The sequence below is a fragment of the Camelus bactrianus genome, chromosome 1, assembly GCF_048773025.1.
Source record: "Camelus bactrianus isolate YW-2024 breed Bactrian camel chromosome 1, ASM4877302v1, whole genome shotgun sequence".
NCBI lineage: Eukaryota > Metazoa > Chordata > Mammalia > Artiodactyla > Camelidae > Camelus > Camelus bactrianus.
This window is the reverse complement of record NC_133539.1, coordinates 57,746,479-57,771,460: the sequence shown is the minus strand read 5'-3', so window position 1 is coordinate 57,771,460 and position 24,982 is coordinate 57,746,479. Positions and strand designations below refer to the sequence as shown.

General features: G+C 42.8%; 1 protein-coding gene across 4 annotated transcripts in view; it reads right to left on the bottom strand.

The window, feature by feature from the left end:
* The window catches only part of CD86 (CD86 molecule), a 56,964-nt gene that overhangs the window by 17,804 nt on the left and 14,178 nt on the right, over nt 1-24,982 (bottom strand). For 2 of the 4 annotated variants that reach the window (XM_010970891.3, XM_074364523.1), the window contains exon 2: nt 8,095-8,144. In XM_010970891.3, coding sequence (XP_010969193.2) covers nt 8,095-8,144 — 50 coding nt within the window. Of the gene's footprint in view, nt 1-8,094; nt 8,145-20,817; nt 21,001-24,982 lie in introns of those variants that run through there. The other 2 variants (XM_010970892.3, XM_010970890.3) reach the window with 2 other exon arrangements.

The following is a 24,982-nucleotide window of genomic DNA, read 5'->3' as shown; positions in this document are numbered from 1 at the left end:
ATTACATTATTACTCAGCAGTCAGTTGTGCCTCTGGCCTGGAAGCCACTTTGCCTCTGGCTTCTGTCTTCCTGATTTAAGGTTGCTTCTCCACAGAGCCTCACAGTGCCTCCTCTCCTTCCCACTCACAGCTGGGTCCAGCTTCTCTGATCCAGAATTCCTCTCCCAAAGATTGTAAGGGACTTTTCTTCCACCCATCTAACTGCCCCCTTCTTCACCTACCAACCGAAAGTGTGGTCTGTGTTCTAAAGGCACTGGCATCACCTAGGGGCTGGCCAGAAATGCAGAATCTCTGGCCCCACCCCAGACCTTCTGAGTCAGAATCTGCATTTTAATAAGACCTTCAGTTTGAGGATTTCTGCCTCTGTCTCCAGAGTGGAACAGAGATGACGGAACAGGAAAATTTTGTTTCCATCTATCCCTCCCCAAACCCTCTCTCTTCACCCTGGGGTGGAAATCACTCTGAAGTCCATTCTGAGTGGAATTGAAAGTATTTCACAACTTACCATCCATAGTTCGTTACCAACCACTGCCTTCCATGACATCACTCAGAGCTATGCATGCTAATCGCTTCTCTGACAATATGGGGAAGATTTAGCTCAAAGTCTGTTTTCCCTGAGTGTCTTCAGTCCTGCCCTGGTATGACCCCTGACCTTAGGCCACCAAGCTGCTAGACTCACTGGGTTCCATTGGGTGGGTAAGCATTGAGAGTCTCTCCCTTTCCCAGCACGTGGGCGATACAAATAGTCTGGCTCTAGTTACAACTGGTTGCTAAGCTGGTGTCAGGAGCTAGGCACTCAAGAATCCATCTAGATACCTCCCTAATCAGCCAGGGGCATTTACTTCAATGGATACTTGAGGACTTCATCAGCAAGATACTATTTGGATGTCTTACAAAAACTAGTCTTCTAACCTTGTGAGGTCTTGACCCCACCTGGAACTTCAGTCTTCCACAAGCACCACCCCGAATGCCTGTCATATATTCTAAAGTCATCTCTTCCTCATATTATGATGCTTATCTGTACTCATGAATTTTCCTTCTTTACTAAACCCTCAGCCAGCTCTCCTTCTACCATACTTCACGGGGGCCTTGAGCAACACTCTTCCCTTTTGAGGTGTTCTCTTCTCTCACTGCTGTCAGGTACGCACCATTTGTTGCTACTTCCCTGCTCGCTGAAGACTGAGGGATTAGATGCGAGGTCTTTCTTTCCAGTCAATTATTGCTGTCAATTTGGGTGACTTTGGCACAGATGAGCTTGCTACCAACCCTGCCTCAGAGTTCTTTGCTCTTTCCCACTTCGGAGATCTTCATCACAGGCTATTTCAGCAGCCTCTTTCCCATGACATAACCCTAAACCTTATCACCAAGAACAGCTCTGCCCCCAGATCTTAAACCTCAGCGTACCTAATTCTGTCCACAAGGTATCTTCTGCCAAGATTTGCTTTTGATTATTCTACCTACATCTGGTCTTCAACTTCATCAAGATGTCAGCTCTACCAAGTTTAGACCCTATAATTTGATACTTTCCAAAAGTACTCTCCGCCATGATGGAAATGTTCTATATCTGTGCTGACCAATATGGTAGTCACCAGCTGCATTGAACACTTAATAGGTAGCTAGTGTGACGGAGACACTGAATTTTGCATTTTATTTAATTTTAAATAATTTAAGCTTAAATAGCCACACATGGCTGGCAACTATCATATTGAATAACACAATGACAGTACATTTTTTCAATCTTTCTCTTTTGAGCAACTTCAGTAAATTTGCCCCTTTATGCAAGTTTTCATCCCCCCAAAATCTACTTTTTATCTACATATCTGTTCTTACAACAGAGTGAGCACTCCTGGAGGAAATTATTCAATTATTTGGACTGGTGACATTTCAGGTGTGTAGTCTCCAGTTCCAGTTAACTTGGCCTCTGGGCACTCACCCTGCTTACCACCCTCCGCCTTCATCACAGCAGTACTTGAGGAGTACCTTCTGCTGCTGCTTTTAATTTCTCTTTCCCTTATAGTCAGACTCTCTGAAAGAGTAAGCAGCAATCACTGTTTGCACCCTCAGCTTCTGTCCCCACCTCTCTTCTGAAACTTCCCCTCATTGCCAAATACAGAACTTTTTTCAGACCTCATCTTATTTGACCATGCTGTTGAATGTTACACTGTTGGCCGCCTTTCTTCTTGAAACTCTATTCTTTCCCAATCTCTGACATCCTGGTCAGTTTTCTCTGATCACTCCTTAAATGGTAACTGGGGCAGGGTTGGCTCTATAGGACTTTACATGGCTGAGATGATATTTCTGTTAAGCCTAGCTTTGCTTTGATTTCATGCTCACCATGGATCCCATTATGGATATAAATATAATATATATACAGTTATGTACATTTATATATTATAGATATATAACATCTATATATGTTTTATAAAATACATAACATGTGTTACATAAAATATGATCTGTTAAAATATATGAAGCATCATATAATGTAAAATGTAAATGTAAAATTTAAAATGTAAAACACATCATCACATGTCAAAAACTCAGCTCCTGGGAAGTCCAGGCCATCAGACTACACCAGACTACGCTGCCCACTGCCCTTCATTGCTATTTTTATCCCTCTTCCTCCCAGGCACTCTCCTTATTTACTGAAGACCTGAGAACCTGGCTTGCTACTGCCATCTTCTCCATCACTGCCCCTGCCTAGGTGATTTCAGCCTCATGCACGTGGTGCCCAGCCCCTCACTTTCTTGTCCTCTTTTCCTCCAGTATCCGATCATTCATTCCACCCTAGCCATCTCCTCCCTGGACCAGACCCGTGACCCTGTTGTTACCACTGCACCTCCTAAAAACTCTCAATATCAAGCATCTCACCTTGTGACCACCATCTCTTGCCTTGTTATTTCATTCTTTCTCCTACCACCACTCCATCAAGTCTCCTACCTCACTGGGATATATTATGAATTGAAACATTTCTCACTGTATCTGAAGATACTACCCTTGGCCAGCTCTCTATTACTTCTTGACTGGATAATTGCAATTGCCTCCTAACTGATCTTCCTGCTTCCATCTTTGCCCCCAAGTTCAATTCCTCAAGCCCAAATGATCCTTAAAAAAATGTATCTCAGATAAGCTTCCTGTTCAAAAGTCTCCAATGACTTCCCGCCACTCTGAAAATTATATCCAAATCCTTTCCCAACACTGAGAACTATACCATGGGAAAATCCTTCCCATGACCTGCAAGGTCATATGTAATCTGGTCCCTGGTATCTTTCAGAGCTCTTCGCTTCACTTACTCTGCCCCAGCCATACTGGCTTCCTTGTCATTCCTCCAAAAGGCCATGTTCAGTCTATCTCAAGGCCTCTCCACATCAGTTTTAGTGCACAACCAAGAAGGCATTGCATTCTCTGCAGGGAGTTGCAGTCAAGGACTCAGCCCCCCCGGGCAGTCATGCACTTTCACATATTTACATCTGTAGCAAGCACCTTCATTCCTTGGTTTCTTTATTTGGGACCATGGGCAGAGATCTTCAGGCACCTCTGTTGAGACCTCCTTATGGTAGGAAGGAAGGAGAACCTTGGAGACACTTTTCCTCATGCAGACTTACTTCTCCCCAGCTGACTCCTAGTCCTTCCCCCTCATCCTTCCCTTGCACCTCTCCTCAGGGTCCATGAAAGTGCTGGAGCCTTTTGTCTGGGGCTCCCTCAACAATGGGAGGACCCTCATGTCTGTCCTGATCTATCTGATCCTTGACTGGCGTGCTGCACAGAGAGAGAGAGAGAAATAAAAATGTGGGAAAACACGGAGTCGTGAAGAGTTGGTCTGAGAAACTCTAGTAGTTTCTAGAAGAAGAGAATGGGAGTAATGGTAGATAAACAATATTTAAAGAGACAAAAATTCTGAATACTCAAAATTCATAAAGACATGAGTCCTCAGATCAAAAGTGCATTCTAAGTACCAAGTAAGGGAAAAGAAAAGAAATCTGCACCTAGAAATAGTGTGGTGAAGCTCCTGAGCAAAAAGCATAAAATATTTTTTCAAACTTACAAAGAGGAAGAATTGAATTGACTCTCTTCATTCTTTAAAAAATGAAGAAAGAATACCTATAAAACAATGACAATTAGAATGAAAGCTCCTTAGTAATTATAAACCAAAGAAGACAACGGGGCACTAACTTCTGAATGAACAGAACACACACACACACAAATAAAGCAAACTACAGCATTTCAGCTCAGTGGACTGATACAATTTCAAAATCCATGCAAAGGAAAAGCATTTAGAAACTTGAGAAAGTGTTTGAAACAATGTTGAATAAAACCCATTCAGGGATTTAGTTTTGATCACAACTACATACAGCTTCTTTTACTCTCTTGTCTGTTACACTGTAGTAAGTACCAGAAAAGTGATTTTTAAATAGTGTCTTTAATAGAGACATCTGTAGGAAAAAGGAATGAAAGAGAGAATGAAAGTGAAACCAAGACTGGGTAAATACTCTTAGAGGGTGTTGAAAGATTTTTTCATAATTTTGAGGTCCTGGAACTTGGTCCTGTGGCCCACAATGGCTATAAAGGAAGGGCTACACGTGTTTTTGTTTCCATAGATTCAGTGGTACTGAGGGGGCCAAAATCCTGAGTTGCATATTCCGGAAATGGTATTAAGATCTTTCACAAAGGAAAAACAAGCCAGTGTCTCAAACTCTTTCTCCTTCCCAAAGCAGTCTGTCAGTCTGTCTGCCATTGGATCCTCTCTGTTCTTTACAAATCTCACTCTTGCTCCCAATCAACCCTATACTAAGCCTATTCAGTGACCATCTTCCACTAAATTAACTTGTCTGACAGCCCGTTCTCTCTGGAACCTATTAAATACTCTTAAAATGATTAACTATTTCGGGGGTAAGTTACTCCCTACTGGGGAGCATACATGTATTTCAAAGGCACTTTAAACAGTAGCTTAACACAAAGGTGTGACTTGAATAGGAGGACTATTATGTTCCATGACAATTCTTTGGGAATTTGGGAATTAGGTCTGAACTATCTGTTCACCTCTGTGATTTTTAGTGACCACTATCAACAGCAACAGGAAGTGGGAGTGAAAGTAACCATATAAACATAATCCTCATGCAAACACCCACGTGGGAACCTGCAAAAATCTGGGGGGCAGAGGGCAGAACAGTGGACCTTTACACAAGTTGTGAAGTGAGGGTCTGAGACAATTTTATGTAAATCCTAAAGTGAAGGAAGACCCCCAACTATACTCTAGGTACTTTAACTGAACCAGAGGTATTTTTCAAGAGAAATGAGAGGTCCTAGGATCCAGAGAATCTCCAGACAATAAGAGAACAACCATCAAAAGTTAAACTAGGAAGACACTCCTGATGTGTAAGCTACTGATTTTCCAAATAACACTCTGGCTCCAGCTTTAAATGTAATCAGAGGTGATGGATAGCAGCAAAAAGAGCTGGACAGTTAGAGGCGCTTCGACAATCCTTCAGCTTTATTAATACAAAGCATAAGTTATAATCTAATTCTGCAAGTCCATGGCTGCCCTCTCGCCCTTCTAGGTTTTAAACTCTCATCCAATTTTTGTCTCATGGGCAGGGGTGGCAACTACAATGTCTAATTTCCATGACTAGGGGAGGACATAAAAGATACAAGGGAAAAAGGAGAAACAGAATTATTTCACTGTGCTGTTTTATCTCTGCTATCAAATGAATTATTCAGCTCTGCATTTTTGCTGTGGACTATCTGGTCCAATTACATCTCCTTTCTCTCTTTGGATGCCTGCCTATAGGTAGGTCACTGCTCACCAGTAAGCAGAGGTGTGCCCTGAGGAGAAAGATAAAATTCAAATGGATTCGTTTTCATTCTTTAAAAAAGAATGGCATCTGTTATGTTACTGTTGTTATTTTTAATGGTGTGTGAAGTATTGGCAATGTTATTTTCTAATCAAGTGTCACCATTTTCCTAACCCACTTTAAATCTGTACTTGTCAAAATATAACCACAATTCTCCCACCACGAAAAAGCTTAAATGGTTTCCTTGGTGGGGGGAGTTATTTTTTAAGTTTCAATATTGATAACTCTCTTTTCAGAAGTTAAGAGGTGTCCAGGTAGTTTCAAACACAAGACAAAGGCAAAAGTGACACCTGGACTCATTTTTGATGAGGTTTCTCAGCTTTCTTTTCACTTTCTGTATGCAGAGTCAGAAAGTTTGAGGGGGGTAAATGGAACCTCAGTTCAGACTTTTCCCACACTTTGTTTCCAGGCCATTTTTCTTTCTTCTCTCCCGAGTTTTAAGAGTTGGACTGGTCACTGTGATGAGAGGGGCCAGGGCCCAAGCTTTAGGCACAGCTGAAGTACCAGCCGCAAGGAAGGCGGAGGATGTGCCAGTGAGGAACTTGTGACCTTGGCTGAAGCACAAGCCACTTCATCCATCAGAGCTGTTTGAATTCCCAAAGAACAAATCCTATTACTAAGGACAGTTCAATAGTAGGAGTTGGGAGAAGCAGCATAACGTCAGGTGAACATTGCTGAATCCATACTGCTGGGCTGAATCCAGCTTTGCCACCTATTGGCAGTGTCGTCTCAAGCAAATTACTTAACCTCTCGGGCTTTAGTTTGCACATATTTAAAATGGGGAATCACAACAAGACTTAGAGCAGAGAGTTACGATGCCATTTAAATGAGTATTTATAAGATGCTTAGAACAGGACCTGGCACAAAGAAAGTGCTACATCTATGTATCTGTCAAATAAATAAAATACGAAGTGGAATGGGAAGGGGTTCCTGCTGGACAGTGTTCTCCAGAGCTTTGTCTCATCCCCTTTCTCTGTGCTCTTGCTCCCACATACCTTCTACCTCCCCAGGAGCTAAGGTATCAGGCCCTGGGAGATGGAAGCTGCTGTCATGACCTAAGTGACCAGTTAGCACATCTACAGCACAGATTCAACAAGCTCCAAGGTGCTAAGCAGAGAAAGCAGACATCACAAAAGGCCTGCCCCAGTCAGCATCGACCTGAGGGAGCATCTTTCCCTAGTACCCCAACTCCTTGTCACCCACAACAGGGATGAGGACACTGACCAAGGGCCTGGTGTGTGCCATTGGGAGGAGGGGAGCTCATGGCCAGGCCAATTAGTCAGGAGCAGCCTGAGCACTGCTGGAGCAAATAGCACACTCGGCGCACCCTCCCCAACTGCCCCACACCAGGACTGGATGCCTTTCCTCTGAGTGCTGAGGGTGTGGAAAATAAGCAGCAGGAAGGGGATGGGCCAGGAGAAACTAAAGGCACCCAGTCACAGGATGAGTGGCAGGAACCTCGGCCAGTCCCGGTTTACAGGGGGAGAAACTGAAACTCAGAGAGAAGCGGCAAACAGGGAAGATCTGACACTACTGAAATTTCTTTTGGCGGGGAAGGCTCTTCAAGAAAAAGAATACAGAACACAGAACAAAATGGCCATAACCACTACAAGGCCACTCAACAGGGGAAGAATATGATGGAGAGAAAAGTCGCAGTGGAAAGAGACATTGGTCTTAACTTATGTGGTTAAAATATCTTACTAATGAAAATTTTACTAAGGATTAAGACACATGATCACACTGTTCGGGCCCCTCTTGGGGTCTTGGAGGGGCTTGGAAAGGGCTGTGCGAGAGAGGAGCCCCAGAGCTCAGCCCCTTAGCTTCATGGTGAGTCAGCTGACACCATCAGCTGAAGGGCGCTGAAGCAGGCAGGAATAGGGCTGGGTTTCTTGATCCTCCCGGGAAGCAGTGGCAACTGATCGCTGGGCGTGGGCTGGTGGAGAGGGCAGTGGGGGCGCGGGGAGAAGGTAGGGAACAAGGAAACCAGTGGTCCCTAATGGAAAGAGACTTAGAAATCTGTCAGCAATTTCCTAAAAGCCTGAGAACGTTAGAGATGGGAACAGAGCACATCAGAGTAGGGGCCTCCCCCACCCTCCCTGCTCCCCAGGCACTCCTGGACAGACCAGAACACTGAATAGAAAGTGAGTAAAATGCACCAAGTCTCAAGGCTGGGCTTGCAGGTCAAGCTCATAGGGAGACAGTGGGAGGATTCTAGGATTTTACAGAGTCAAAGGGTGCTTACCAGAGAGCAGGAAGGCCATCACCACGAAGATGTTTCTCAGTCCCATGGTGCTAGAGTTAAAAAAGAAAAGATAAAATTTCATTAGAAAATGAAACAGAAAACTAAAATATGACAAGCGGAGTTTGAAATTCACTTAGGTCCGTGGGTGTGGCAGAGACCACACTGTGTGTTCATCAAAGCCATTTTCTTTTCCTTCTAGCCCCACAGACATGCCCTATGTCCCCATCCCTCTACCCCCAAGTTAGGTTGGCCATGTGACTGGGTTTTGGCCAATGAACTGTGGGCAGAGAAGACGGGTGTTACTTCCAGATACTGCACTAAAGCCTCCTCTCTCTTGCCTCCTTCCCCTGCCTGCTTGGATGCAGAAGATCCAGAGGAGGGGTCCCAGGGCCTCAGAGATGGCAAAGCCTCACTATGAAAGAAGCTGTTTTGGTGAACAAATGAATAAAACAGCTTTCAACACCTCACAGTGACCTATACTGGACTGTGACATGAGCAAAAACTAAACTTTTATTGTGTTAAGCTGATGAAATTTGGGGGGTTCTTTACTGCAGTAGCTGGCATTATTGTGACCGATACATGGGTACAGTGGGTCAAATGTTTAGGAGTCATCTTTTCTTTGGCTTCCTTGTGGTTTTCATACTTTAATGTATGAATCATACGAATCATCTGGGAGAGCATGTTAAAGCAGTTTTCTGGCCCTTGTCCACAGAGATTCTGACTTAGTAGGCTGCGGGAAACACATGTCCAACAACCTCACCAGTGGTAGCGATGCTGCGGCTCTCAGGACCCCACTTTGAGAACCACTGCACTGGAGCACTCACTTAACCTGTGTGATAGAGCCAAGGAAAATGACAGGCATTGTTCTAAAACCTCCATCCTCTCTTCTTTCTTTCCTGCCCTCGGTCTTTTTGTATTCACCCACCTACCCCAGCTTAGACCAAAAAGGCAGTAGAGTGGGAAGCACAGAATAGGAAAGATGACCAACATGACAAACAGGGAAAGCAAACCAAATGCAGGAATATAAAGTGGAGCCAAGTACAAGGCCAGTGCTAAACGCTTACTATGGAAAGCTGCCCACCTTGTGTGGTGTGGGGCACAAGTTTGGCTGGTAGCTTTTTAACAGTCAAAGTGAAAAGGAAAACCTAATTGGTGAATTAATTTATAGGCCTGTCCATAAGATAAAAACAAAACAATGCTCAGGGGAAGATGCACAATTCTTCCCAATCCAATAGCAAAATTTCTTCCTTGGAGGTGATTTGACTAGAAGCCATCCCTGATGCCTTGGGGCTGTGCTAACAGGCTTCCTCTCTGTTCCCAGAGCACCCAGTACAGAGCTTTAGGCTAAAAGTGTCCATTATGTTTCTTCCCTCCTAGACTATAACCCCTCTTTTATAATTAAAAAATTTTGCATAGAACATACCTGCACATGGTACTAAATTTAACATGTAAAGGTGATAGTGGAAAGCAAGTCTATCCCTCCCAACCCTGTTCCCTCGGAGTCTGATTTTCCCCGTAGAAACAACTGGAGTGACTACTATTACCTATTAGCAGTTTCTTGCCTCTACTTGCAGTTATTTTAGGCAAAACAAAATGAAAACATAGACTCATATTCTTCTTTCATTTTGTTTTAAGACACAAATGTTAGCATACTGTAGCACAGTTTTGCACGCTTAACCACTCCTTTGGAGACTTTTCTGTACCAGCACGTACTGAGTATCCTCATTCTAACAGTTGCATATTACTCTTGTATCTTCTATTGGATGACAATAATTTATTTTACCAGCCCTTATCAATGGACATTTAGGTTTTTCCAATTTTCTGCTGCAATGAAGAACCTCGATCATATGCCAAATCACACAGTGAGCTATCTTCCTAGAAGCATAATGGCTTGACCAAAGTGTCAAAGGGTAATTGCAATTTTAATCTTCACAGATACTGAAAACCTGTTCTCCCCTAAAATTATGTTTATGCTCCCACCAACAAAACATGAGTGTGCTTATTTTCATGTAGCTTTTCCCAACATAGTATGTTCTCTGATTTGTGATCTTTACAAATGGGGAAGGCCAAAATGACATCTCATTGTGACTTTTAAAGATTATTTTTGTCATGAAGTACACATAACAAAATTTACCATCTTACTCATTTTTTAAGTGTACAGTGGTATTAAATACATTCACATTGTTGTGTAACCGTCACCACCACCCATCTCCAAAACTCCTTTCATCTTGCAAAATTGAAATTCTGTACTCATTAGACAGTTACTTAACATGATCCTCTGCCCCATCCCACCACGTCCTGGGAAACCATCAGTCCACCTTCTGTCTCCATGAATTTGACTACTCTAGGTATCTCATATAAGTGGAATTGTGAAGTATTTGTCTTTTTGTGTCTGGCTTATTTCACTTAGCATAATGTATTCAAGGTTCAACCATGTTGTAGCATATGTCAGAATTCCCTTCCTTTTTAAGGCTGGATAATACTCCTTATATGTACATACTACATTTTGTTTATCCATTCAACTGTTGATAAACATTTGCGTTGCTTCCACCTCTTGGCTGTTGATCATGGGTGTGCAAATATCTCTTTGAGACCTTGCTTTCATTTCTTTTGAGTATGTACTCGAAAGTGGAATTACTGGATCATATGGTATTCTATTTTTAATTTTTTGGGAAACTGCCATATTGTTTCTCATAGCAGCTGCACCATTTTACATTCCCATTAACTGTGCACAAGAGTTCCAATTCTCCACATCCTTGCCAACTCTTGTTATCTTCTCTATTTTTTTCTTTAGCACTCATCCTAATGGGTGTGAGGTGGTTCTCATTGTAATTTAAAAATGAATTTATTTTATTTTGAGTATGAGCATCTTTTCAAATGTATAAGAGAGAATATTTCCTGTTAATTTGGACTTTTTCTTATTGATGTGTAGGAGTGCTTTTATATTTAAAAAATTAGTGCTAATTAGTAACTAATTAGAAAATTAGTACTTGGTGACAAAGAATTGAAAATACATTCAGTTGCTGAAGCACACAGTAGGTGTTCATTTATGAACCTCACGCTCTCTCCCAATTGCTCCCTCCCTTCCTTCCAGGGATTTTGGTAGGTTTCAGAGCTTAGGCGTTATCTGTTAGGCCAAATCTGACACCACACAATGGCAGAATCTGGAAAAAGAGTGTCTATTTGATTCCTGTGCACTTCCTTATACTATATCACCACCAGCATCCTATTTATCATAGAGTCTGAGGACTGGGAACCCTTTGAGTCTGAACTTGCACCTAAAATAGAAATTGCCCTTGTTTGCAAGCCAAACATCAATATACTTGAACTAATCAAAGATTTTTTTCCCCTGGGGTAATGTGTCAAAATGGACACAAAGTCAAAATTATATTTTGCTCTAAATTTCATGAATCACCTTCAATTCAAGCAATTACATGAAATCAGTATGGCCCTGGGAAATCTTGGACAAGTGGTCCCTGTCACTCATGCAGCGAGGAGGAGCACAGTGTGTGAGAAGGAAGTCAGCATTGTTTCTGACTTCTCTGTTTAGAAACTCTCTCTTCCCCAACTGAGAAGCTGCCTCTCCTTCACTTCCTGTCACTAATACTGGTGGTGTTCTCTGGAACACAGTAAACCTAACACATTTCTGTCAAAGCTCTTCAAGGATTCGGGGACAGCCATCGTGTTCCTCCTCAAAATCCTGCCCAGCAGTGACATTCCTACTAAATTTCACTAACATTAATCTGGAAATGGCACACCATCCTGACCAGTACTTTAGACACAGTTTATCAGAGAATCCTGTTAAAATATAGTGCTAAAACACTTGAGATTGACACGGGCCTCTTTCATAGGGTATAAATGCCTTATGTGAAAAACTTCTCTCACCTCTAGCCGTGGAATGTGCAGGCTGAATTAGGAAGCCAGTTTTCTTTGGTGTTGTTGGCTTTGAAACAGAGCAGAAATGTCACTGCTCCCGGAGCAATGAACTCGTAACCACAACTACGAGTCACTGCTTTCTCCAGAGGGCCTGAGAAGTAGATACTCTTGCTTTCGGAGGGAGAGACTAAAAAGGGGATTGGGAGAGGAAAGAACCTAAGAATTTACATGGGGGAAAATTCTCTGAGAGGAGATTGCTGTCAGCTATGAGCAGAACAAGGTCTGCAGGTGGGTGAACTGGTCAATTTAGCTGGAGGTTCATTTCAGGAACCAAAGAAAAGCACCCATCAGACACTACTTTCCCTTACTTTGCATGCCTGGCCCATCACAGAACGTGAGTGAGAGTCAGCTGAATGACTAATTATAGTAGTATGCCTCACAACAAGGTGGGATTATTTCTCCCCAGTTACAGATGAAGAAATGGAGTTTCAGAGAGGTTAAGGAATATTCCTAGCTGCCTGGCTCATAAATGATGGAGTTGAGATTTAAACCCATACAGCCTCCCTGCGTTCTTTTCCAATTTTTTTTTTTTTTTAGGTAACATTGGTTTATAACATTATAAAAGTTTCATGTGTACAACATTATATTTCCACTTCTGTACACACTTCAGCTTGCTCACCACCAAAAATTTCCATCCGTCACTCACTGTGTTCTTTTTAACACTGGTGGAGTTCCTTTAAAAGTTCCAGCTGGTTTCAGATGTGCTGTAGGAGCAAGTGAAAAGGATTCCAGTTCTACCCACTCTCAAGGTAACAGGGGCAGCATATCCCCAGGGCCAGGTGTGACGGTGGCTCCTGGAATCAGAGTGCAACACACAGGGGCACAGGTGGGATGGGGGATAGGAAGGAGCCGTAGGTGCCCCTTTGTAGCAGGGAAACTTCTGCCCCGAGCTGCTTGAATGCCCATTATGTTCCAGGCAGAGACTGCTCCTCTGCCCTGGACAGGTAATCAGTTTCCCCGCATGGCCTGACCTCCAGACACTTGTTACTGTTTTTCAGCTGAGCCTCGCCTACAGAAACTCTGGGAACCACAAGTATTTGAGTGAAAAAGGGAGGGGATCCTTTTTGTGTTTCAGGTCTGAAGGAGGATGTAGGATCTAGTTCAGGCAAAACGCACTATGAAGAAGACGTGGTGTGGTGGTGGCCAGTCATGGGGTGGGGCAGGAGAGTACAGATTTGATGACACAGGAAGTGAGAGAAGGATTCCAAGGCAGAAGTTGGGGAGTGACAAAAAAAAGTTCCCTATTTCATGACTTCATCTAGAACATTAGTGGTGATCAGGGAACCAGGAAAAATGCTGATGTCTAAGGAAGATTGTTCACTGAGACGGTCTCATGCAAATATTTAGTGAATTTACTCAGTGTCAGGCTTGTTTTAGAGGTTGTGGGGGAGTACAAAAATGTGCAGGCCTTGGTCCTGGACCTAGGACTAAAAAGAAAGACAGAGTGTCCACAAATATCTGCCTTTCAAGCTCCAGGACCAGTGTGGAAGTTGGCATCACTTATCGCCTCCCTTCACATATGGGAGTCCCTGCTCCAAGCAAAGCAGGAGACGCCACCACCTCATGGAGGGAGGACTCGGTTGGCCTCAGTTCAGCGGTCAAGGTCTGGCCCTTTGCCTTCTGCCAGCTCGTACTGTGACTGGACAAGCCAGGCTTGTTGGACAGGCACCGTCAGCTGAGTGAGAGGAGAGTAAAGACTGGGAGAAGCACGAGCCGCCCGGGGCCTTGGCTGGCCTCTGGGGTGATGCGCTGTATGAGTTACTTCTCAAGGCACCAGAACCTGAAGCTCTCCCTTTGGAGAAGCCATGATTACCTCTAGGGTCCTGGGAGAATAGGGCAGGCTTATTTCCTTCTTTACAAAGTTTCTGAACTGCAAAATAAGAAGTTTGCTGGGAATTGGACATATCTGAATTTTAATTTCTGACAGGGTGTCTCACGATGTGCTTGAGAGCCATGGAGAAATGTGGGCTAGCTATTCATGCAGTTACTTCACTGAAAAGCTGTGCCCGAATGTCGTTCATTCATTTAACAAATCTGTATTGAGCCAGGCCTTGTGCTAAGGGCTGGGAATACAACGGTGAGCAAAACCAGAAAGTGCTCCTCTTCATGTGGTTGCTTACACTTTAGTAGAGGAGCAAGATAACGATCATAAAATAAATGTAAAATTACGATGGCAAGTGCTACAGAGGAGAGGTTCGTGGTATTCTGAGGGCCTATAATAGGTCTAACCTAAACTGAGATTTGGATAATGATGTGGTAGATTAAAGATGGACACATATTCTTTGCTATTCCTCCTATGAAGAGGTAGCATCTAGCCTCCTCTACCTGAATCTGGGCTGGCCTTAGAGACTTGTTTGACCAATAGAATACGCTAGAAGAGATGTTTGGGGCTTCTGAGGCTAGATCATAAGAAGACTTGCAGCTTCCGTGTTTCTTGGAATACCATCTCTGGGGCTCTGAGCCACCATGAAAGATTCCCTACTACCCAGAGACCACCATGCTGGAGAGGCCATGTGTAGATGTTTGGGTCAACAGTCCCAGCTGAGCCCAGCCTTCCAGCCCTCTTTGCAGAAGCACCAGACATGTGAATAAAATCTTGAATCCTCTAAATCAGAGGTCAGCAAACTGCAGCCTGCAGACCAAATCTGGCCACCATCTATTTTTACAAATAAAGTTTTATTGGGCTACATCATATCCATTTACTTAAGTATTGTCTGTGACTGCTTGTGCACTACAATGGTAGAGTTGAGTAGTTGTGATGGAGACCATATGGCTTGCAAAGCTGAAAATATTTCCTCTCTGGCCTTTTACAGAGAAAAAAAAAATACTAACCCTTGCTCCAGATCAGCACTGTTCAATAAAAATATAATGCAAGCCACATATATAATTTGAAAATTTCTAGTAGCCACATTAAAACATTTAAAAAGAAATAGATAAAATTAATTTTAATAATATTTTAAATTTAATCCAATATATCTAAAATATAATTTCAACATGTAATCAACATAAAAATTATTAATGGATATTTTACATTCTTTTTTCTATGCTAAATCTTCAAAATCTTGTGGGTATTTTATACTTACAACACATCTCAATTAAGATGAACTGCATTTCAAGTGATCAGTAGCAGCATGTGGCTAGTGGCTGCTGAATTGGACAGCGTAGCTCTAGACAAGCTCACTTATCAGCTCAATACCCCCAAGTGACCTCAGTTGATGCCATGAGGAACAGAAAAATCACTCAGAAGCCTGCCCAAATTTCTGATTCACATGTTGTGAGAGAGAGTAAAATATTCATTGTTTTAAGCTCTGTAGTCAGGAGCAGTTTGTGATGCACCAATAGGTAAACAGAACAGATTGAATGGATGCTAAGTAGCTGAAGGATTGGAGAGGAGAGGGTGACCTGGAAGGATACTAGGCAAAAGGAAGAGCATATGCAAAGGCACTGAGGGTGCATGAGAGAAGGTTGACGTGGCTAAAATGAATAGACAGGTGGGAGGCTAGACTGGAGAGGTCAGCAGGTCCCAGAACATGCTTATCTTACGGTTCAGTTAAGGATTTTGGTCTTTCTTATGAGAGCAATGTGAACAGCAGAGGAGTGACATAATCAGGTTTGCATTTTGGAAAGATTACTCTGGCTACTGTGTAGCAAATGGATAGTAGGGAAGCCAGAATAGAGACCAGAAGAGTAATCAGTTGGCTACTGTAGTCATTTAAGTGAAAGAAGATGGACTTTTGGTCGAGGGTTGTGGTAGCAAAAGTAGACAGAAGTGGATAGGTTCAAGCAACATTTAGGATTATAATCAAGAGGATACGGTGATGGATTAAAAATAGGGGATGAGGACAAGGTATTAATTGATAGATATATTCATTCATTCATTCATTCCACAAGTGAATGTCAAGAATCACTCTTGTTTAATAGACTAATACCCCCGTGGATGCTGTGGGGCTCTGCTTTTCACTTGTTCATTTTCACATATTTAGTAAAACTATGAATGAAGGCACAGAAATCATACTTCTGCTTTCAAATGTGCAGATGTGCATAAAAATGTGCACAAGAATAAGCCAGATAGCTACTGGTCAGGTGGTGAGCTGAACTAATATTTACAAAGCCTGCAAAGAGTCTGATACTAGCATGCTGAATCTCAGGATAGACATAAAGATCTGTACTTAAGTGAAGTAGAATAAGTAGACAAGAGAGAAATAGCTTATCCACAGTCATTGTAAAAATCACATAAACATGAGCGTGGCACGGCTAATCAGAAGTTAATTCAGTCTTACTGTAGAATGTGGTCTCTGTGCTAATCAGACCACATCACTTGTGGTATCACATTCAGTGAGGTGGTTATACTTGAATGACACTGACAAGTTAGAATTTATTAAGGGATTCACTAGGGAATAATGAAAGTATGTTAAAAGAGGAACAGTTAAAAGGCCTGAGGGTAATGAACTTGAAGAAGAGAAGCCTGCAAGTACCTGATGGCTGTCTGCGAATATTTAAGGGCCCTCCCGTGCGAAGACACACGCACTGTTGTTAAAGGGCTAGTAGTTTCAATAATTGGAAAGTATAGGGAGCCAGACCTCAGCTTCAGATAATGAAGAACTTTGAACAGAATGCTACAACCAGGGACTGGACTTTGTTGTGAGCTAATGAGCTCCTCATCACCAGAATTGCTCAAACAAAAGTGGGGTAATAATGCAGAGGAGACATTTTAAGAGAGATTAATGAATTGGGTGGAGTGGTTGAACTCCACAACTTTTCAGTTTACTCTCAGGCTTCTTATTACATTCCCAGGAAAGAGGAAAAATAAGGGAGAAAACCTGGACACACCACCTTCCCCTGCCCTCCCTCCTCAGAGTCTGTTCCTCTGATTTTTAGCATGATATATGGTATGGTGCATTTAGAGGATCCCAGGGTCTGTGGAGGGTCTGCTGAGCTGACAGGTGGTCCAGGGCTTGAGAAGAGATGGAGAAGAGCAAGCAATTGTTTAGTTGAAGGGTGGGGTGAAGGTGCTGGTATCTGAACTAGGACATAAAATAGTCAGATTTGGTCTCAGAACAGTCCCCTGGTGACAGGAACAAAGTAAGCAACGCATGCTAGGGCTTGCAGGAGAGAGTCGAGTTCTCTTAGAGCACATGCGGCTTTTACCCAGTGCTCCACCTAAGCCCAGTCATTCCGATACTCCCCCTCCAGAGAGTTGTCAGCCCAGGCCACTGCCTAACAGACTCTTTCTCAGAGAATGTCTGTTCCTTTCAGTTTAGCAATTGTTGATCAGCAACAATCCAGGGCTTGATATGGTGGCCACCTGCCTCTGTCCTTGAAAGGCTTTTACAAGCTTCCAACAATTCTTCCCATGACAGCGCTTCAAACAGACCCAAAGAGATACAATCCTCAAGAGATACAATCTCAAAAAACTACTGCCTCCTGATGAACCACTTTTAAATGTTTGATTGAGTTTAACTGGATAAATATGTCAGCCGTATTCTTGATACACACATTTGTGTACATGCATGTTCAAAAACAGAGGCATAGAACCCTGTGTTCAGTGTTTCTTACTGGTATAACAGTCTCTGGCAACTTTCTAAGCCACAATCAAATATAATAATCTGTAATGATACATGAACATGGGGGAATGACCATGGCCTTTTATAGGACAGTAAGAAAAGCTGACTCTGGGCAAATAATGGGAAATGAGTTTCTGTAAGTAGAGGAGGATAGCTTAACAAGGCCTAGGCAGTCAGAAAAGGAGTTTCTATTTGATTTAATAGAAAATTGGGAGTTTGAGATTAATAGTGTGGGAGCAGAAGGACTATGAAATGAAAGTTTAAAGAAAATAAGCCTGCCAATGGCGTGAAGAAGGAGGTGAGGGCTGATATCAGGGTGATCAAGAAAGCCAGTATTAAAGGCGCAGACCTAAGATGAAGAGGCTGAACCAGCATGGGGGCAGTGGGCATGACATGAAACAGATGGGCATGAGTGATGCCTTGATGGAAACGTGAACACTTCCTGGGTCTGGTGGACACAGAAGATGACTGGCTATGGATACATGTCACCCGTCCTGTTTCCTTGAGCTCCCCCGCCAGCCACATCGCCTTCTAGCTTAGGCTGGATCGTATGTCTGTCTTGGTTTCCAATCTCTTCTTGGAGCAAATCCCTTGGGGCCCCCATCTGTGAAGAATTTTCTGACCTAACACTGCCTTCCTCTCATTTGGTGTCCTTTTCCTCACTCATTTGGGAGCTTTGTTTCCACACAGATACGAGGGGAGCAGCATCAAAGATGCATAGGTACAAAGAAGAAATGTCAATGCAGATTCACAAGGAACAGGGGGATGCTTTCATTCACTCCCCAATATTGTAGATAACTAATGTATTAAAAATTAAGAGTCCATTCCCCTCACTGGCCTGGCAGAAGGGGCATAACATGGTCATAGCAATTAGCTTTGCTGGTCTCCCAACAGCAAGTGTGTGTACAAGATTTACGCCCAGTTTTCCTAGACATATCTAGAATCAGATCTTTCTGAGTCAAGGACCACTGCTTTTTCAAATTACCAATGGTTATAGAAACCATTTTTCCCCTTTTGCCAAAAAGTTCCTATGGGTAAGCATCATGCAAAGTTTTACAAGTTCCTCTCTCTGAATCTGTGTACGTCCAGTCAAGGGCTCTGCCTGCCATGAGAAAGACCCATAGAACTTACTAAAAGGCAGCCATGCCAATCCTGTCCCTCTAAGGGAGCTCCTTCCTGTTCTCTCAGAACCAGAATAATGGTCAAAGAGAGAAAACCAGTGTTTCAAGAGCACAACTTGAGGGACATCCCCTTCTCCACATTCCATGTACTAGTCCTACCCTGGTGCTTGGAATTCCCAAATTACTCATTCCTTGGGTAAAGGCATTTTTGAAAGCCCCTGCTAAAATGCAAATGCTAGCTGTAAAGGAGAAATGTCTTTTGTTTTAGCTATGAAGAGTTAAGTTCAAGTTAATTTATCTAAATAGGAAATGGAACTCGGAAAGAAATCATATTCACAAAAGGAGGGAGAAGAACAGGGAATGGGACTTTTCCTTCCTTGATGGGGGATGGAAAGTGCTGAAGACACACTTCTCTTCTACACATATTCAAAATGGTGTCTCTCTCCCAAACGTCAGCCTAAGCATACTCTGATGTGCAGTTCAGAAAGTGTCTATGTTGGATTAGAGACGAGGATAAGGGTCTAATAAAGGGTTACGTGCTCAACCTAGGGCCATACCTTTCCTGACCTCCAAATACCCTTATCAGCCTGACCATGAAAGGTGAAGTGTCCACACTTACCTGGACTCTGCTTGGCTACCCAGGAACCTCTCCACTGCTCTCCTCACTTGTTTTGGACATGTTTGCCCTGTTCTGTGTCTTCACAGCTTCAATCTCCTGACCCTGAGACCCCTAAACTCAACTCCCACCTCTATCTGATTTTTGAAACATGGTCTTTGAAGCTTGATTTCTCCTAAAGAATCTAGCTTGGCTCACCTTTTCACCTTTCATGTTCTTTCCCCTCCCACCTAGCTGCCACTCTGTGAAATCCAGTCCTTATCTCCACCACGAGGGGACATCTGCTACCCAGGGATATTAGAGTAACTACAGTATCAAACTCAAAGACATAGTGTTTGAACAGTGAGCACAGTCACAAAGAACCAGTTTCTTCTCTCCAAAGCACTGTTGCTGTACAGTCATTTTTGTGTGAATATTTAATTAGTACTGTTTTCCCATTAGGCTAGAAACTTCTAGAGAACAGGGACCATGTCTTATATGCTCCCTGTTAAAAACTCAGTACCTGGGACATAGTAAGCATTCAAAAATATATTTAGAAAACACAAATTAACAGAGATTTATAAAAGCTTCCATTATACACAAGATAGCTCATGTAAATATAGGTAGTGGTATCTGCAGCAGCAAACAGAAGATACAATATGAACTGTGAATTTGTGCACTTAATTAAATAGACTCATTTTAGTCCAGAGCCTGAGTTCCGAGATTGAGTTGCATGTCAGAGGAACAGGTCAACTCCTTAATTATTACAATTTGAGAGGAGTGGGAAGGTCCCTTGGCCAAAAATTATTTTCACGTGTCTCTCCAGAGCCTTAAATAACTATTAGTGGAGGCACTATTTTAAGCCTATTTGCAAATGCAAATATGTTCATGGTATACAGAACACGATAAACTACCACCTGGGCTCTTTTTTGATCTAGGACTATTTCTTTCCAAATGAGCCATTGGTCTCTGGTGCCAGGAGGGGCCAATAGTGGGATGGGGCACTTGGATGGGAAGAAGCAATGGGCAAAGGTTTCTGGCCAGGAGAAGTGAAACGCCAAACAAGAAAGCAGAGGCCACTGCAGAGGGTGTAAGTTTTGCTCTCATCCTCTGGACTCCCCACTGGGGCAAGGGGCTCAGGCAGGGCCAGCATACTTGGACAACTTCTCTTGGAGCAGAGCTAACTGGAGCCCCCAGCAGTCCAGGGCCAAGAGCGGGTGCCGGTTGTTTGGTAAGTGGCACCTTCTATTTCCTGCCTCTCATGTCTCTTAGCTCACCAAAACAGGTAGAGGGAACTGCCTAGAAGAGACACATTTTGGTAACATCCCACCTCTGACATAGCCAGTCTGCAAGTCAAGCCTGATGGTCAAGGGTTTTAAGCATGTACCCCACGCCCCTTCTTACCCTCTCCCTTGTTGGCTGTCAGCCCCACCTCTGAACAGCTGCCCCAGATGCAGCTTGATCCCACACCACGCTCCCCAGGCATCCAAGCTTCAGAAGAACATACCTGTCACAAATGCCCATCCACTGCAGCTCCCAGAGACCAGAGGCATAAGCCCAGTGGCATTCCCAAGGAACTCAGAAGCAAGGTCTTAAGAATAAATGAAGAGGAGCCTTTGTGAGCTCCCCATACCTCCTAACACTCCTTGTAGAGAAAGAAGTAATGTCAGGGCTGAGGCCAGATCTCAAATGCAGAAAGGGGAACTGACTAGAGAGAAATAACACCACAGACAGGGGCAGTGTTCTCGCTGGTTCCAGATAACTTCTGCTGGCAGGTGGGCATTTCCACTGATGAGAATGACTACAAATGCGCTCCTGAGAGCCAGTGACTGTAAAGCCCTGAGGAAACCCCCAGAAGACAGCTCAGCCACAAACATGGCAAAGACACCTTCCCCGACTGATTACAGACGTCCATAGGTAGAGTCAGCCGAGTTCAGCAAATGTTTTTCTGGGCAGCCATGTGCTAGACACTGTGTCTGGCTTGGCGGAGCTGCAGGAGACAGTCCTCAACCAGAGACAGCAGAGAGACCTGGAATCTCACCTGTCACCTTCCCATTCATTCGCTGAGTACCTCTCCATAGATCCTGCCAGAAGCTAATGAACAGCCCCTATTTTCAGATCATCCTAATCTAATCCTCATTGTTCTAACCTAGAATGTTTCTATTACCTTGGTCTGCTATTCCTGGAAGTGGGTGGTATTCTTGAGTCTGGGGAAAAGTCACAAGAGGAAGTATGAAAGGTATGTGAATCCCGAGTGGATTTTTCCAAACCTGGTGCTTAGGCAAAGACAGGCTTCATGTAGGTAATCCTGCCCCAGATGCATGGCTTTTTTTTTTTTTTTTTTCATGACCTGATCAGGCCCTGCAAAGCCCTCTGCTCAATGTTCAGGCATTTATCTACCTCCAGTCTGCAGCATTTGAGCTCAGGAGAGAGGCAGCCCCTTCTGCGCCTGCCTCCCTGCTCTGAGGGAGGATAGCTGTGTGCCCTGCAAGGCTGGAGGAATTAAAAGTGACAAAATGAAAACTGCTTGCTGTTGTCTTGGTGGAGGAGGTCCACCCAAGCAAAGACGTATGGTACAGGGGAAGTAGCTTGGGTTTGGAACTGGTGGTCAGTCCAAAGTCAAATCCTGGCTTAAGCCACTGGACCCTGGGCAAGTCACTGAACATCTCCCAGTCTCAGTCTTCTCATCTATGAAATGTGACTAGTAACAGCTTCCTTGCCACATTGTTGTGAAAAACAAATGAGGTCTTGCGTGTAAGCCACCAGGCACTGGGCATGCTAAGCTGCTATTTAGTCTTCAGTGTTACTTTCCTACCTTCTTTTTGGACTTTGTGATTTTCACTCTGACCTTTCCATAAAGATCTTCCTTCTATCACTGGAAAGGTGATGATCATTCTTCCTCCAGACAGGTTTGTAAACCCCTTCACCTTCCATCCAGGGCCTCCCAAACTCATAGGGCTCCCCTATGGGTCTTGAGCCCTGACTCACAGAGTTACTTCCCCTTGGCCATTCTCTGTGCATACCTTGGAAACTTCATCCTTTATTCGAATAGGCCTCACCTGGGGTTTTCCTCTGGATTTTACAATCATATAGTTTTTTTTTTTTTTATTTGAAAGGGTCCATTTGGTTTCCTTATTGTAACACATGAAATTACCACCTATCAGAGCACAGGAAAGTAATTCACATTCCGCTTAGTTTTCAAGTTTTCTTCTCTTCCTTGTGCTTAGCAGTCAAAATATAAGATAGGCTAGATTGGAAAGTCCTGCTATCAAAATATTTGAGATCCTATTTCCCAAACTTCATTCATTCTAGCTGCCATTACCACTTCATACTTGTGTAAAATGTGTACTATTCTTTACACAATGTTTTTCTCTTAACTTACTTTATTTAAGTAAATGTATTTTAAAAGGAATCCTTATGTCAATACTAAAAACTTTAAAAAGCAGTATCATCTGCCATAAATAAAGGATGAGTAAAAATAACACTTTACACTGTGCTTTGGAATCACAGAGACCTGTGTTCAAACACCAGCTCTACTAGTTAATACCTGTGTGTTCTTGGGGAAATTACTTAACTTCTCTGAGCCTTAGTTTCCTCACAGAAGTGATACTTAATATCTCATAAGTTTCTTGTAAGGATCAAATAGGATCACACACACACACACACACACACACACACATATATATACACATACATACATATATATATATGCATACACACACATATATATGTATATATAGTGCCTAGCACAGATTCTGGCATATAGCAGGTTCTTTTAAAAAATAGTTGTTTCATTGTTTTTATTTTTTTTCCCCATATCCATTCTCTTATCTACTTATTTCAATTTCTGCTTAGAGCAGCCTCCTCTAAAGCTGTAACACAGAAGTATGGGGAGATGAGTGGTGAGGCAGGCAGCAGAAATACAGGATGCTCCAGTCTGCAGCATTTGAGCTCAGGAGAGAGGCAGCCCATTCTGAGCCTGCCTCCCTGCTCTTTTGGAGGCTAGCTGTATGCTGAGAGGAGGTCACACAAAATGAAGATCAGTTCCTCTGTTTAATGAGGAGGAAGTTGCTGGTAACCTGAGAAATCTGCCTTCTCTGTGGGGCTGCTTCCTCCACTGCCTCACTCCCAGATCTTCTCAGGTCTGAGGCGACCAAGGCTACAAGGAAAGCAGCGGGCGGTGTGTGGCGGGGTGGCTTATAGATGGTGGCTGAGTTGGGGAAACAGGTCCCTTCCTGATGTCCTTGCTCAGCTTTGCTCAAGAAATGTTCCTTTGGGACCACATAATTAGGGCCCACTCTGGAAGGCAGAGCTAGAAACCTGTGGCAGTTGGAAACATCCACTTAGCTGACTTTTCCAATTCCAGTTATGTATTTGTTACTTTATATAAATGGCTTCCTGTGGTCAGTTGTAAAATGGTATTTTTAGAGCCCTTCCTTCTTAAAGCATAAACACTCCAACTACTTAGAGAATGAAAAGACAAGCCACATACTAAGAGAAAATATTTGTAAAACACAAATCTGATAAAGGACTAGTATCCAAAATGTACAGAGAACTCAAAGATAAGAAAACAAACAACTCAGTTTAAAAATAGCAAAAGAGCTGATCAGACAAAAGTCACCAAAGATATACTGATGGCAGATAAGCACGTGAAAAGATGCTCAGTTTCATGTGGCATTAGGGAAATGCTAATTAAAACAATAATTTAAAAAAACCCACAGTAAGCTACTCCTACACACCTGTTAGCATGGTTAAAAATTTTAAAACTGACAATACAAAATGCTGATGAGAATATGGGGCAACAGGAACTCTCATCCATTGCTGGTAGGAGTGCAAAACGATATAGGCACTTTAGAATACCTTCTGACAGTTTCTTATAAAACTTAACATAAGCCTACCATATGATCCAGCAGTCATTCTCCTCGGTATTTACCCAAAAGAGTTAAAAACTTATGTCCACACAAAAACCTGTGGATCACTATTTATAGCAGCTTTATTCATAGTTGCCCCAAACTAGAACTAAGATGCCCTTCAATAGGTGAATGAATAAAGAAACTATGGTACAACGGAATACTATTCAGTGATTTAAAAAATGAGCTATCAAGTCACAGTGAAATGGAGGAACTTTAACTGCCTATTGCTTAATGAAAGAAACCAATCTGAAAGGGCTACATACTATGTGACTCCAACCAGATGACATTCTGAAAAAGACAAAACCATGGAGACAGTAAAAAGATCAGTGGTTGCCCAGAGATGTGAGGAGGGATGAAGAGGTGGAGCACATGGGATATTTAGGGTAGGGAAACTACTCTCTTATCCTACTGTAACAGTAGACATATGTTATTATAAATTTGCTAAAACCCATAGAACTATAGAACACAAAGAAACGTAACTTAAAGTATGGACTAGTTAATAATAATAACAGGAGAAACTGGGTGCTGAGTACGGAGTATACAGAAGTTCTCTGTATTATCTGCTTAATATTTCTGTAAATCTAAAACTATTTTAAAAATAAAATCTATTAATAATCTAAACATACACACACACACTAACCACATGCACTGATTCCTGGTAAAGCAACCAAATGAATGATATGACATTTAGAAGGCTTCTAGACTAGTGGGTAAGAAAATTAGCATTGATTTCACAGTCCAAAGGTTCACTTCTCCATG